At 48.3% G+C, this 14,773-nt stretch overlaps 5 protein-coding genes across 5 annotated transcripts; 3 read left to right on the top strand and 2 right to left on the bottom strand.

Annotated features, from left to right (window-relative positions):
* Positions 1-199: 199 nt before the first annotated feature.
* ARB_02129 (uncharacterized protein) lies at positions 200-1,437 on the bottom strand (the record flags this gene model as incomplete). Its single annotated transcript, XM_003011530.1, has 3 exons — positions 200-347; positions 413-661; positions 719-1,437. The coding sequence occupies 3 exons, from the start codon at positions 1,435-1,437 to the stop codon at positions 200-202; spliced, it is 1,116 nt and encodes a 371-aa protein (XP_003011576.1).
* Positions 1,438-5,364: 3,927 nt separating this feature from the next.
* Positions 5,365-6,909, top strand: ARB_02128 (uncharacterized protein; the record flags this gene model as incomplete). The annotated part of the gene is made up of 1 exon (XM_003011529.1): positions 5,365-6,909. One exon carries the CDS (start codon positions 5,365-5,367, stop codon positions 6,907-6,909), a length of 1,545 nt encoding a protein of 514 aa, XP_003011575.1.
* A 692-nt stretch (positions 6,910-7,601) lies between these two features.
* On the bottom strand, positions 7,602-9,590 carry ARB_02127 (conidial pigment biosynthesis oxidase Abr1/brown 1; the record flags this gene model as incomplete). The annotated part of the gene is made up of 4 exons (XM_003011528.1): positions 7,602-8,340; positions 8,406-8,626; positions 8,696-9,190; positions 9,243-9,590. The coding sequence occupies 4 exons, from the start codon at positions 9,588-9,590 to the stop codon at positions 7,602-7,604; spliced, it is 1,803 nt and encodes a 600-aa protein (XP_003011574.1).
* Positions 9,591-11,027: 1,437 nt separating this feature from the next.
* On the top strand, positions 11,028-11,953 carry ARB_02126 (uncharacterized protein; the record flags this gene model as incomplete). Its single annotated transcript, XM_003011527.1, has 4 exons — positions 11,028-11,052; positions 11,124-11,276; positions 11,393-11,765; positions 11,830-11,953. 4 exons carry the CDS (start codon positions 11,028-11,030, stop codon positions 11,951-11,953), a joined length of 675 nt encoding a protein of 224 aa, XP_003011573.1.
* Positions 11,954-12,923: 970 nt separating this feature from the next.
* On the top strand, positions 12,924-14,647 carry ARB_02125 (uncharacterized protein; the record flags this gene model as incomplete). The annotated part of the gene is made up of 2 exons (XM_003011526.1): positions 12,924-13,767; positions 13,839-14,647. The coding sequence occupies 2 exons, from the start codon at positions 12,924-12,926 to the stop codon at positions 14,645-14,647; spliced, it is 1,653 nt and encodes a 550-aa protein (XP_003011572.1).
* Between the last annotated feature and the right edge of the window lie 126 nt (positions 14,648-14,773).

Raw genomic sequence — 14,773 nt, 5'->3', positions numbered from 1 at the left:
AATGACTTTCTGATGGGGGCATGAGTAAATATGGGCAATAAGACATTATACAGTAACCGGACATTTCTTGAAGGCAAAAAACAAGGGGGAATAAGAGTGAATGAAGAAGAATTAAATGGCCTAGTAAAAGAAGTGAGGAGAAAGTGGTATTTTATACAGCCCACGAAGAAAAGTGGGTATATAGATGAGTATAGCATCTCTACTCAATCTTTGCGGGAGCGAGAGGTGGGAGTTCAGTGCCAAACACCTTGTCCCAGAACCGGCTGGTGACACCGAATCCGTTCTCGTAGTCGGCAAAATGGTGTTGGAGGTGGTACTTCTTTAGTTCCTTGTAGTAGTATGGGAGACTAGCAGAGAGATGTCAGTATAAGTGTATCTGCCGTTAAGCACACAGGGCTAGAGTGATACATACTTTCGGTGATGTAAGAAGTAGTGAGTCAAGTCATAGCAGATATATCCAAACACACCACCAGAAAAGACCAAAGTGGCCGCATACCAGTTGTAAGAAAAAACGAAGTGCGCAAATTTCCAGTATGGTGTAGCTAGGACAACGAATAATGTAGGCGGCATGACGAGGCGGTATTTGTCCATGGGGAGATAGTGATGGATGCCATGGAGCAGAAAATGGAGACACAAAGCAACTCGGTTGTCCGGGAGGTAACTACAACAGGCTTTTTAGTCTGAGTGATACAGAAAGTGAAGGGAGCGGACAACTTACTCGTCTATATGGAAGAGACACCTGTGCATGCCATATTCAATCAAGGACCATAGCAAAAGGCCTCCGATCCAGTACAAGGCACCAATGCCAACTGCAATACCACTCATGCCCAGGAAAGTCCCATACGCAACGCATGGCAGCCACAGAGTTGGCACTACCCACCAGGCAGTCTTGCTGAGTGGTTCTAGAAAGTTTCCGAACAGGGGTGCAGAATCACCACCCATGTAATGCCGCGGCCGGTGGACTTGGTCAAGGTAAAATTTCTTGGAAAATCCGCCGTTCCATAGCTGCATCAATAAGGGTCTGCTAAGATCGAGGAACTTGTGCGTTTTATAGTCAGACGCAATGTCAGTTTCGACACTGAGATCTTCCTCACTGGAGAGGCCAGTAGACTTGTAGACTGGTTTTGTAAGTTTAGCGCCTGAGCCGTTCGGAAGACCCTTTGACCCGTTTGCCTGTGATTCCTCGAGGAAGCCAACGAGACATTCATCCAAGATCTCATATGCAGCTTCACTGTGGTGATGCGAGACGATGTCGCCCATGATCTCGTCCACGTCTTTGCCAGCATACTCAAGTATCAGATCTCCGCCACCGGGGTGGTCATCGACAAAGGAGGTGACATCGTAAACCTTCGAGCCACGAAGGACATAACAAGACTTCGCAGATGTATGCTGCTTGATCTCCTCTGCAGTGAAGATGGGTAATGTTCGGGCGGGCATCATGAAAATACCAAGTCGATATGGTCAACAAAGAGCGAAAAGTCAACCGATGGGAATGAAGAAGAGTGCCCGCAACACAAGATCGAGTTATATTATAATTAGACCGATTCCGGACGACCCGGAGGTTTGAAACCGTCCGTGATGGCCTGATTTCGTCTCAGGGGCCCAGTGTAGGTCGAAAGATTTCGGGTTAAATAATAATGCTCAGGCAGCGGGATTATGGTCAGGAGAGCAAACGTCACCGATTGATGCTGGTTCCCTTCCGCAACGGTCGCTCGTCCGGCCTCTTCTATCTCCTCGAATCGCTCGGTCTGCAGTCTGCTGTTCTCTTCTGCGCGTCTGGCCTCGTTCTTCTCGGGCTTCATGAGGTCCCTTTGATAATTTTTCCCCTTTGATGTTTCTTTTTTTTTTTCTTCCCAAAAGGGTTCGCTTAGTCATCATCCGCCCTCCATATGGAATTCAACGTCTGAACCAAACAACGACATCGAAGTCCACGATGGGAAGAATAACCAGGACAACAACGACACTATCATCGGCATCGATGAGAGAGAACGTGAGGTGAGAGAGCGGCAGGACGTTGATGGAGCCGATAAGATGGAAGCTCAGGGCTAGAGAGCGAGAGTGCAAGGCGTATTAGTGCAGTACATATGACGACTTTCTGAGAAGGGGGGCCAACGGCTCACAGGAACTGCACTCTCTCCTAACCGTACGAGAGAGAGAGCAGAAAGCCTGTCGAAGGAAGATCAAGGGTGGCAGCTCCAAAGGTCTTACACGATTGATCGCCTGTCGGGATTATACAGACAGTAGCGGTGTCTCCATAGCCCCAGATGGTACAGTATCGCTCTCCTTTTGCTGCCACAGTGCTCCTTGTTTCGTCTCCCTTGTCCCCTGGGGCTAACTATTTATCCAAGCTTTATGCGGTGTAATATGCAACGCTACGGTGGCTGTGCATCATCACTGATACAAACAAACAATAGGTAACCGGAAACAGTGCATGACTGGACGATTACAAATGGTGTCTGGTCATTTCCCTTTCATTATTCGCGGGCGACCGGCAGAGGGAAGGAAACTGTCGCTCCTCTTGCATATCGAAAAAGCGATGCATCCATCAACCCTGTGCAAGGAAGTATAAATTGAGATATTTTAAAATCGAGGTCAACATGAGCCAATCTGGTTCCCGATCTTCTTGTTCAACGGCGGTCAATCGGTTGATCTGGCCGGGATGACAACCGTTATATCAAAGCAAGAGGCTAATTGACTGGCCAGCCTGCGATTATTGAGTCCGCCTCTTTTTTTTTTTTCTTTTTAAACTCTGGTATACCAAGGAAGCCAGAGCACGGAAATTTTGTATAGGTGGTACGGGCTCGTCTAACCTAGCCAGTTCGGCCATCACCGCGATGGGTTGTCAGCGATGTTGGTATGGAGTAGGGAGTATGGCGGACGCGCACTCGTTAACTCATGACCTGAATTCGGCTTGTTTCTTCCTTATCCTCCAAACTGGAGCTAGGGGTAAGACTAGTCGACAATTGCAGACAGGCTTCGAGCCGTACGTTATGCTGTCAGTCTTCTTGACCATAACCGTTTCACCCAGACAAGGCCGGACTCCCGACATTTTCAACACCGCCCAAGCCTGGATACTCCGTATATATATCCCTTTCTCTTTTTGGGCAAAAACTGCATTTAGGCGGCTAGCTCTCAACTCATCCAAAGCAGGTAGCCTTCCGTATTTACATATCTGGACATCTGAAATGGAACCAAACACCATTCGCTCGCCTGCAACAGCAATCTGGGGCAAAGCAAGGGCCGTCAAGTCTTAGCACAACTATGATCTTCCCATAGCCTGTCCCATAGGGGCCAATAGTACTGAGATCAGAGCCCAAGCCAGGCATCCCTGGCCATCAACTCCCCTCTCTGCCAACCGCCAGCCCTCAGCGATCCAGATTCAAGGCATCCTTCATGGGGCCAATGGCGGATCGGCGTTAACCGAGTGTTTCCAGTCAGGAAAAAAAAAAAAAAAAAAAAAGCGAGTGAACAAAAGGAAACATTGTCAGATCAGCACGGAGATATAGCAGTGTATATATATATACAGAACAGTATAAATATGCATGCACTTGCCTTATTATCTTGGTATTGGAATACGGATAACATGCTCTGTGAGGAGTATATTTCAGCAATCGGGGCACCAGAGCGCAAGGCAAAGGCAAAAGAAAGAGATAGGGGATATAAAAAAAGAGGGAAACGTCGTGCTTGTCGAGGGCCTCTGAACTGCAGTATGCATGTGAACAGCACCCCCAACTGATGCTCCCTGCTCATGATCATTTCCTCCTGCATGTCGACTCCATTTAAAAGGGGGGGTGATCCTGCTTCTCCCAAACCTCAGCGGCTCCATTGGCTTGATTGTCTGTCTTCTCGCCATTGTCCTTTGCTTTTTCCTCTGGCCCGGTCGCCCAAATGATCTCATCGCTAGCATCAGCCTGTATGGCGTATGGAGTACCTCTAGGCGGGATGCATTTCCAACAAAGTAAGGTCATTACGACCACCATCGAAAGATGGTCACTACCTATGCATATTACTGCTAATATTACTGCTCTCGCAGCTAGCAACCGCATCTCCAGGACGGCTCAGCATCCCGAGTCTATGGGGCTAGTTATGTCCGTACGGAGTACGGAGTAGTACCTAAGGTGAGGGCCGACAAGCTGTGAGTGCCCACTCTTACTTGGTATAAGAAAGGGGATCCTCCCCGTCCCACCGCGCCGCTGGCGTATCTATACAACTCTTACATACTCCGTACTCCGTACGACTAACTTCTACATAAGAGAACCACACACCCTTGACCAACGCAGCCGGGGCGCGTTGCCTGATATGGCGAGCAGCACTTGATATACTGCAGTATCTTGCAGCATGTCCGACTATTTTTGGTCCTCCAAAGCCGGGCTCGGTGCCTAAAAAGGGACAGGCAGGAATAAAAAAGAAAAGGGAAAAAGAAACTTGAGGGAGGGAAAAAGAAAGGTGAGGTTCACGGTAAAAAGCAATGCAGGAAAAGAAAAGAAAAGAAGAAAGTATGGTCCACCTTGTTGAACCGGCCAGACAAACAGAGAGACGACAGGAAGACGGGGCGACTGGGCACATCTACATCCACACACTCTGCGACACACAGGAAGAGCGCAGAGAGTGCAGGACCATGTAAACGGCCGGCGTTGAAGGCGAGGGGGGTTGCTGCAGCGCCTTTTCCCTTCATAAGAAGCAAATATAACACGAAATATGAGCCTACGATAAGCTTGAAACAAAGGAGGTCGTGCAACCGCAGCCATTACCAAGGCCCCGGTAGGACATTTTGCGAGCTAAAAGGCATCGTCTGTCTGCCCAAATTACTCTCTCTTCTATCTCACTCTTCTTTTCCGTTTCCTTTTCTCCCTCCTCTCTCGCTTCTCCTTTCTCCATACGACTAAGACGGCTTCTTTACAGCTGCATCGCTGGATTCTTACTGGAACTCCGTCGCCAGTACACATAGTCGACTACGGAGTACCCCAGAGAGAAGGAAAAGGGATCTTTCTCACCCCTAGCCGGGCCCCTTACTATATTTATTGCTACGGAAATTTTATTCGCCGCTCATCCAGACATCGACCCATCTGTCGTATTACCTACTAGCTTTTACAAGCGGCGACTTCGATCTGGGATCAACTTGAGCCACTGGCTTGTTTCTCTTCTTTGAACTTTGCTCCTCCTGGTGGGCAGGTGTGAACTAGCTGGGATCCCTACTGCATACGCATCTTAACACTGTGTTATATCGCCGCCTCAACGAAGTTCTCCAGCAGATCCCCCAGGGTGTTGAGAAGGAGGAAGGGGGAAAAAAAGCCAACCAAACAAGTTCACCTACCGAACAGAACCAGACGAAAACAACCAGAATATATTGAAAGCCATATTTGAATGTTCTATCGACGGTTTATAGAGGAAGAAGGAGACGTCCTCCACGGCGGTGGCCCCGATATTCCAGACATGCCCGCCATGGACCCTGCCGCCAGCTCTTCGTCGAGGGCGTGTCCGAAGACAAACACACTCACAACCTATCTCCGGTTATTACGGCAATGCAAGCCAACTCTTCCCTATGGCGAGCTCGTTTGCGTCTCTGCGTCCCCGAACATCAGCACGATGAGTTCACTGCTACGCCTCGCTCGAACCGTTGGGCCTTATATCGGTGTGTTGCAGGTCCACGCCGATATCATTGACGACTGGTCGCTGGAAGGCGTACGCAAACTCGCCCGTCTTGCAAAGAAACATGCATTTATTATCTGGGAAGGTGGACGGGTATTGAACACTCATCAGCGGCTGAGCAACCGATTTCTCACCCCCGACGAGGTGTCGCGAGATATAGATATGTCAAGGAAACGGTACACAAAGGGTGTTGTGAGCGTCGCTGCATGGGCCGGATTAGCGAGCACATGGATGATTGATTCACCTCAGCAAGGTAACGGGGCTGATCGATTGATCCCAACCCTTCGCCGCGCGGCAAAAGAGACCGTCGCCTTTATGACGAAGTCTGTTCGTACAGAGATTAGCAGCAGCGGTGGAAGCGTGCCTTCGAACGAAGCCACGGATGATAGGGATGAGAATGAGCATGAGTATACCATGGAACTCGACGAGGCTCTCCGAGTTTCTGCCAATGATGGGCTATCTGTCTCGCAGTCTCCACGAAAAGCATCGGTTATATCACTCACACAAACCATCACCCAGAGCACAGAGCCTTCCACTGCTTCTGCCACCGAAGTCGATGATCATCCCTTGTCAGAAGCAGAGGATGAGCTAGCGGAAGAGGACGAGCGAGTTGCGCCTGCTGCGTCTCTGCCGGAACCCCCTCTTCTCTCACGTGGTCTCATCATCTCTACTCCTCGGGACGACGATGAACGATTCACACTTGAATACCGGGTAGCAGCATTCGAAAGCGCCAAAGCCAACGCAGACTTCGTCGTGGGCTTCTTCACCGATGAACCATGGATAGAAATCTGTACCCGCTCGCTCTGTTCCGAGGCTGCAGCTGAGCTGTCGGCAACAATTGCTGCACGCACAAGAAACCCAGATGAGGACAATGAACACCCTTTCAAGGAAGAAGGCGAGTCCACAGTCGATGAAGAACGACGAACGTTCGTGATGTTCAACCCCCTGGAAACCGACCACCTTACACGTTTCACAAGGGAAAACGATAACGGCTTTGGCCAGTCTTCTACCACTCCTGCCCCCGCTACAAACGGTGCCCCCCTTCAGAGCCCTCGTCTAGATATAAACACAGCTACCATGAACAACTCTCGCTCTAGACGAGAATCACAACAGATCTCGGGGCTGCAGCAGTTAATTGCTAGTGCCGTTGCAATGAGGAATTCACGAGTAAGCCCTGAGGAAGGACTTTCACCCGGTATTCAGGCACGATATGGTGGATTCGACATGATGTTCGTTCCGGTTATCACTATGAACGTATGAGCGGTTTTTTTACCTCTTTCCCTCTTTCTTTCTGTCCGTTTTTAGCATTTAATTTTAGCCACATTGAAATATCTTATGTGTGTTGGTTCGAGCATTCATCCTTCAGGTGCCCCTTTACCTCATATTATTTCTCCGTTCTTTTTTGGGTCTGGTTCACTTCTATCTGCGTTACATCCTCATTCTATCAGCAAATGCCTTATAGCTCTGCTGCGTCCATATTAGCATGCTAAACAAAGCACAGGTACCGGTGCATTTGATTTTAGTTAGCCGTGTATTCTCCTTAATATTGTGTCTCGTTATTCGTCTGTCTCTTCCTCTCCATCCGCCACTCCAAACTGCGGAATTAGCATCCATTATCCATTAGTATACTATTGTTGTCCGAACCCTTATATGATACGTTAATACGCCATGTTACGGAGTACAGGGTATGCAATAGTAGAAAGGGTACCATTGGCAACCCAGCTGTGTATTCACGGGAAGATATCTAACATGTATTATTAACAGTGAACTGAGATTTCGACATGCCAGTCAATAATATCATTTTTGAGCAGTCATTTTTGGCATGCTGAATACCACTGCTCACCATAATTAAAACACATCTTAAACACAGGGTATCGATCTGAGAGGCCGAAAGGCGAGACTTTCCGCACGGAACAAAAAGCCAAGCTCATCTTACTGTTAGTCGTTGCATATCACTGCAGCACTCCAGGGGCTCCGACTCCATTGGGCCCTGGCGTTTTAATCTCGCCCAGCCCATACCAGACGATGGTCGCTATGCCCAACGCTGCAGCGATAGTGCTGAACACCAACGCTACGATACCCTTGGGGGTAAACCCAGCAGGTAGTGGCGGGGCTGGCGGTCCGTTCATATTAGATACATCCAAGAAATCGGTTGTGTTACCTCCCGCGTTACCACGGTATGGGGTCTGCGTCGACTGGCAGATATCGATGTGACCCGCGGGTATAGCCCCTATCCCGGCCTTTCGTTGGTCTTGAAGGGCCAGCGGTGCTTCCACTATTGTAGCTACCAGCCCGCTATCCATATGCCACTCGATATGGCAATGGAACAGCCAAGCCCCGGGATTGTCGGCACGGAATCTCAGTACTATGTTGCCATTGGGATTAGCAAGGATTGTATCCCGTCTCATGGGTACTCGGGGTAAGTCGGTCATTTGTTCCGCGGTGTACGGTCCTTTTTCTTCTTCGGAGCGGTGGACCAACTGGAAGTTATGTCCGTGGAGATGGAACGGATGCTTCCCCGGATCATTGTTGTTAAGAATGATCTCGACCACCTCATTGTGCTCTAGAACGAAGGGGTTCGTATTTTCACCATATATGACTGGGTTCATCGCCACGTCCCTCGGAGCATCAAGAGCAGTATATAATGTCGGCACCTTTGGGCTAACGTACGTGATGTTGTTGAACCAAGCACTATCGAAGCCGTGTTAATGCATGCCGAAGCTTCTACAAAGTAAGAGATGCTACAATAAACTTACTAGTTAGCTCCATCCCCCAAATTATCCATCTTCAGGTCAAGGGTGATGCTGTGATCAACATGATCAAACAGTTCTATTGAGTCACTAGGCTTCAGAATGAAATCATCCAGAGGTTCGAATTCATCGATAGTTTTAGGCTCTGGAAGTGGCTTTTTATCGTCGTACACGAGCCATGAAGTCACGTTTGGATTCAGGTCAGGAGGAATCTTGTCAAAGAGGTCCTATATATATACCGTTAACTAGCCGTTTCACTAAAGGAAGGGGAGAAATAACTATCCGGAAATACTCACAGTATCCATGCTACCGACTATGGCAAAATTTTCTGTTGTCTCGCTCTTTGTGGTCACAAGAACTCCATATCTCTGGGCAGCAGTAAGATAGAGCATGTCCGTTTCATGTTCCTCAGTCCAAACTCCGTCAACCTCAATAACACGCATCGAATGACCCTCAATCCACAGATAATGCGCAGCCAGCGCCGCCACATTGATGGTCCGGATGAAATATGTCGTATTTGGCTTCACGGCAATAGTCAAGTTTTGCGTATCAGCCATCAACGCGGACTGAGGCACTGGCTCGGCACCTGTGGGATTGGCAAAACTGATAAAATGCTTGATTAACGTTGGCATTTGCTCGTGGTACCAGTCCGAAAGGGTGAGAACAATCTCTTCATCCCATTTTCCAGCATGCGGAGACTCTGGATCATCAATTATCAGGGGGCCTCGCAACCCATCTGGATATTGCCCATGACCATGGGAATGGTACCAATATGTACCTGGCTGCTCCGTCTGTATCCAGGGTTAGAGTAGGGCCCAACTAAGTAGGGAGAGAAGGGCATACCGTGAAATTATAGGTGAAGGAGCCGCCGGGGGGTATCCTGCATTGATTAACGCCTACGGCGCCATCCATTTCCCCAGTCCCGTTCATGAACAACCCGTGGAAATGAAGGGAAGTGGACTGGTTCCCCAGCTGGTTGTTGGCATTAATAATAACCCGATCACCAACCTTGGATCTGATTTCTGGAAGGGGCCATCGCCCATTGATTCCAATTGTTGGCCGGTCACATTGGCCATCTGGATTTGCTGACACCCAGGTAATATTAAAGTCATATGTGATTGTGGCAGCATGTGCAAAGCATGAAAGCAGCGAAGCACATAGGCTGAGGTAGTACCACGCTAAAGGGGCCATAGTATGATCGACAGCGTACTCCTTTGGCAAGATGAGGTTTGATGGTATCTAGAGCATGCCTTTGGGAGCTGGTTTAGTGGGCGATCTGACGTAGAAAAGGTATGCCAGGCGGGACAGGATGAATACGGGGGGTCGAGGTAATAAAACATAAACCTCCCTGAAGAGTAGGGTATTTCCAGGATAAAAACGAATGTGTGATGGCAAGGTGACCACGGAAAAAAAAGAAAGAAAGAAAGAAAGAAAGAAATTATACAATCGAAATAGATCTGATAAGATGGAAGGGCACCTTGTTAACTAATCTTATCAATCGCCGAGGTGGGTGCCACAACGACCTTTCTCGGAAATGCCTCCTCCTGTCGACAGCCTACCTTGGGTAGTTGTCGTGTAAATATAGCAAATCCGAACGGCACAGCTGGCTGTCGGCTAGCGATATGAGGCGGATGCAACTTTCCTAGCTGATCGGCGAGCCTTCCATTGGTTTGGTGTCTGGCCTGGCTGAGGGTGCCGCATTCCGTCCAGCTGCATCATGCCACAATTTAAGTTCTCGCTTCAGCGCAAAACTTTGCTCGAAAAGGGGGTCGTTTTTATTAGGCCTTTGTCTTCAGATTTCAGATTTCAGAGTGGTAGAAGACAAAAGAGTAACTGGAACCCGTCAGTCCCCTTGGACCGACGTTGACCCCACTCCCAGCAGCAAACCAGAACGTCCTTATCGTAGGAGTAGTTATATCACTGTTCCCTGGAAACAGGGGGGCTGGCACTGAGTGTGGGCCGGGGAAACCCAGCTGAGGCTTGATAAAGCTTCTCGCCAGGCCGGCGTCTCGTGCTCTTCCGGGCTAGGATGGCAAAGGTGAATGCGTTTGCCTGTCCACCATTTGATGAAGCGCATGGAAGTCCACTGAAAGCAACATATAAATACTCAGTAGCAAAGCTGGCAGCGAAGGGCGTCAAAATGCGATACGGTACTCTGTATTAAGCGTGGCACTACTCCGTAGTTAGTATGTCTAGCTTCCTGGATGGACAGCTCCTCCATGGACAGACGGCTCTACATTAGGGACGCCCCGCAGATAGACTTCTGTGACACTAAAACTTACCTTGTTAGCCGGGCTTTCCCTGGTTTGGAAAATACAGAAATTCTCTGCTGCTTGCCGTTTTGTCCCGAGATCGCAAACTAAAAAAGTGTTGGCCATCAGATAGCTAGCCATCGCTTAAACTTTCTTTATCTGATCCGCTGGCGCCCAAAATGGGAGCCAGAACGAAAGATCCGGTTGTCTTATCTGATGGAGCCGCTGCCCTATCTCCGGCCTTCATCTTCCTGCGTCGTATATGAAGAGGGGGGAGAGGCTCTTTTTAAGTCCAGGTCAACGAGCCATCCGCCGGTACTCCGTATAACTTCACACTCTGGTGTCTGCGAGGGTTTGGCTGCACAATCGAGTCGCAATGGTGAACGTATTTTATGTTCCAGGTATGCCTCCCTCTAATTTCCTGCGTCCAGGTCCCCGTCTTATTACCAGCTAACGAGCTGTTTGGGAACAGTGTTCTTCATCGTGTTTCGAGAGACACTGGAAACAAGCATTATTGTTTCCATTTTGCTCTCCTTTCTCAAGAACCAGCTTGGCCCTCAATACGATGTCCAAGTCTACAAAAAGCTGAGGAAGCAAGTCAGTGTCAATACTCGAAATGTGCCATGTAACACGAGTAACTCATATATACCCCCTGATTCTAGGTCTGGCTAGGGACTCTCTTGGGCCTAGTAATCTGCATTATCATCGGATGCGCTCTGATCGGCGTATTCTACTCCCTAGGCAAGAATGAATGGGAAAAGGCAGAAGTCCTCTGGGAAGGTATTTTTGCCTTGATTGCGTCTATAATCATCACTTTGATGGGGGCCGCCTTGCTTCGCGTTTCAAAGCTCCAGGCAAAGTGGCGCGTCAAGTTAGCAAAAGCTTTGGAATCCAAGGAAGATGATAGTCGACGGAAAACACTCTGGGGAAGGTTCAAGATGTGGTGCGAAAAATACGCCATGTTCATGTTGCCTTTCATCACTGTGCTGCGTGAAGGCCTAGAAGCGGTGATATTCATCGGAGGTGTCAGTTTGGGCGCTACAGCGTCCGCAATCCCAATACCCACCGTTGCCGGACTGATTGCAGGTGCTGCGGTTGGATACATGATCTACAAGTACGTTTGTGAGATGGCCCGTTGCCTCCGAATTGAACTTGTGTGCGCTAACTTATTCTTTCAGAGGAGGAAACTTTGTGCCTATCCAGGTATTCCTCATTGTGTCGACCTGTTTTTTGTACCTAGTTGCAGGAGGACTGTTCTCTCGAAGTGTGGGATTCTTCGAACAGTATAAGGTGAGACGCTAATGCAGACCCATCTCCTAGGACCTCAGTAGCGAATGCTAACTCAACCAGTGGAATATGGTAGTAGGAGGCGATGCGGCCGAAACAGGAGTAGGTGCCGGGTCGTACGACATTCGATCCAGCGTTTGGCATGTTAATGTATGTTCACAACTCCTCCAAGACAAGGTTCCTTCGATATTGGCATTGACAACTAATTTGGGTATCTGATCTGTAGTGCTGCAGCCCCCAGTTGAACGGGGGTGGTGGCTGGGGTATCTTCAATGCTCTACTCGGATGGACAAATTCTGCATCCTTAGGTACAGTATTGTCGTATAACTTCTACTGGATTGCAGTTATCATTGGATTCCTTTCCATGATCTATTATGAGAAGAGAGGCAGGTGGCCGTTTCAGAAAGGCAGCGCGAAGCGCGACCTCTCTATCTCCGACAACTCGAGCATCGAGCATCAGCATCCTCCTGTAGGGAAGAGCCCGTAAATCTTTCTGCAGGATGTCAAAGCTGTCTGATTAAAAAAGAGCTGGAAGCAATGAGATGGTTATTGTTGGATGTTTCCGCTGATGTTTTGGCATTATTCTTTCCGGTGCCTTCTAGTCGTCATTCAATCTTGTTGATCTGATAAGATTAAAACAAAGTTCATTAGTAAGCAGTATTCAACCTTATTTTGCTTCTTCTTTCTCTTCTCTTGTCGTAAGGGAAGAAACAGGCAAAAGGACAAAGCAAGAGTAAGGAAAAGGGGAGACAATATACCAAATTTCAATGCTGCTCCTTATTAGCCTATCACGGTTTATATGCAACTTTTCCTATACCTAATATACCCGTTGTAATACACTTAAAGCTTTCTCCACATTGTTATCCCATTCCTGCTTTTATGACATTTCCGGGCCTTCTTGTCATCAAAGATCTAACTCTGCTTAGGAGTCTAGAATCTAACTATATATACAGGTGATGAAGCCTATGATTGTGGACTGCCCATAATGATTGACGAAGCTTTCCCACCTTTACCATCTCCTGCTGCGACAGCTCGAGAAACGGACAGAGCCGGTACCATGTTTGTCCCGCTGGTTGACGTTCCTGCCGCTGCAGCACCACCAGTCATTACTATCCATAAGGACGGAGATCTGGTTATTATCTGTGAAACTGCGCCTCATAATTCATTACCTGAGAAAACAAGGCATATGTTTCGACTCTCTAGCCTGGAAATCATGAGAGCTAGCCAATATTTCAAGGCCCTGCTAGACCCAACCAAATTCCAGGAAGGCCGATCGCTTCTACAGAGCCATGAACAAATGGAGACCCAATACGGTTCAAGAGAGTTGGCTTTAAAGAACATGAAAGTAGGCGAGCTGCTCCATATCAAAATCGAGCTCCCCCCACTGTCGACCAAAATCAACCTACGGGAGACTTTGGCATTGTATTTTGAACTCCTATGCTTCCACCTGCCGTTCACCCCAGACCCCAATGGGCTCAAGGAGTTCACCGTTAACACTATTTCTACACTGGCTAGTGTGCTCGTTCTTTCGGATAGGTTTCTCTCAAATGATACCATAAGATGTGCTTTCGGGTTAGTTTTACGAGGACAAGAGGGACCATTCAGCTATTCAAGAATAATAGCCAGACTACAGCGTTGTGAAGGTGGAGATGAAGAATGCATTAGACAGGGAATCTTCTCAGCACATTTTCTTAACGAGCTATTAGCCTTCTCCAGACTGACGCAGTCGCTAATTCTTCACGGTTCCGTGAACTGGATGGCAGAAAAGCCTGGTGGCACGTCTGGACTTGACAAACCACTATGGTGGCACTTACCAGGAGGCATAGAAGGTAAGGCATATCGACACCACCCTTTTTTCTTTCCTTTATCTGCTGATAGTGGCTAATACGTTCATTCTTAGAAGAACTCCAATTTCGGCATGACACTATAATCGACACCATAAGTGAGATACAGAATCATTTTCTTGCCGCCTATGGAGCAGTTAATCCATATCAGGCACTACAATATTCTTCTCTCCTTGATCAGCCGAAGAGACAATTACAGTGCCGCCGTGCGTTGGAAAACTCTGAAGCATGCGATTCTTTCCAATTGGGTGAGATGATCCGTTATTTTACCAGCCAGTCCAAAACACTCTTCCTGGAATCCGGATTATACTCGGAGTCAGACCTAGGAAACCGTGAAGGTGCACATGAAGACTCCCGGGATTCACACTTTGCCCGGGAATACGGGAAGAGGAACCCAGATAATTCCACTGGTAAAAACCAAGCAGCAATGGACGCAGCCGAAATGGCTAACATTAATACCATACTTTCCTACCTGAGGCGCTACCCGGAGCGTCAGATGGATTCTTACCACATAGGATGTGGACTTCGCCGCCGGCTTCTTCCTCTTCTGGATTATATCAGTAAATTATGTAGCATGGGCAAATCATCCAAGACACCACGCTTTGGGCAAATTGGCCTATGCAAAAACAACCACCTTTTTGGTAATGGTGGCCCCGATTCATGGAGTAACAATCAGTTCCGGGAAAGGACGTCTGTTTTTGCAAGCGCTCACTCACCAGTTTCCGTTGAATATCACGGTCTAGACGTATCAGTTGCCTTTAGAAAGCGCTTTAACTCTCGACCGACCGTTCGGTGCAACTGTGAACGGTTCACAATGGAGGCAAGGGGATTCTTTACATCCAAGAATCGGCGCTGGGAATGCTAGATTGGAAACATCGTGGCTACTCTTGGTGTAACCTCCTATAGACTAAATACACAAGTCTTGCAGTACTCTTTGCCGTGTTGTTCAACTGCAAATGTTTGACAAGACCTGACCTGTATCTTTTTTTCT

This window comes from Trichophyton benhamiae (assembly GCF_000151125.1).
Source record: "Trichophyton benhamiae CBS 112371 chromosome Unknown Abenha-G-c-31b08.f1, whole genome shotgun sequence".
NCBI lineage: Eukaryota > Fungi > Ascomycota > Eurotiomycetes > Onygenales > Arthrodermataceae > Trichophyton > Trichophyton benhamiae.
Note: the sequence above shows the minus strand (reverse complement) of the source record. Positions and strands in the feature narration are given on the sequence as shown.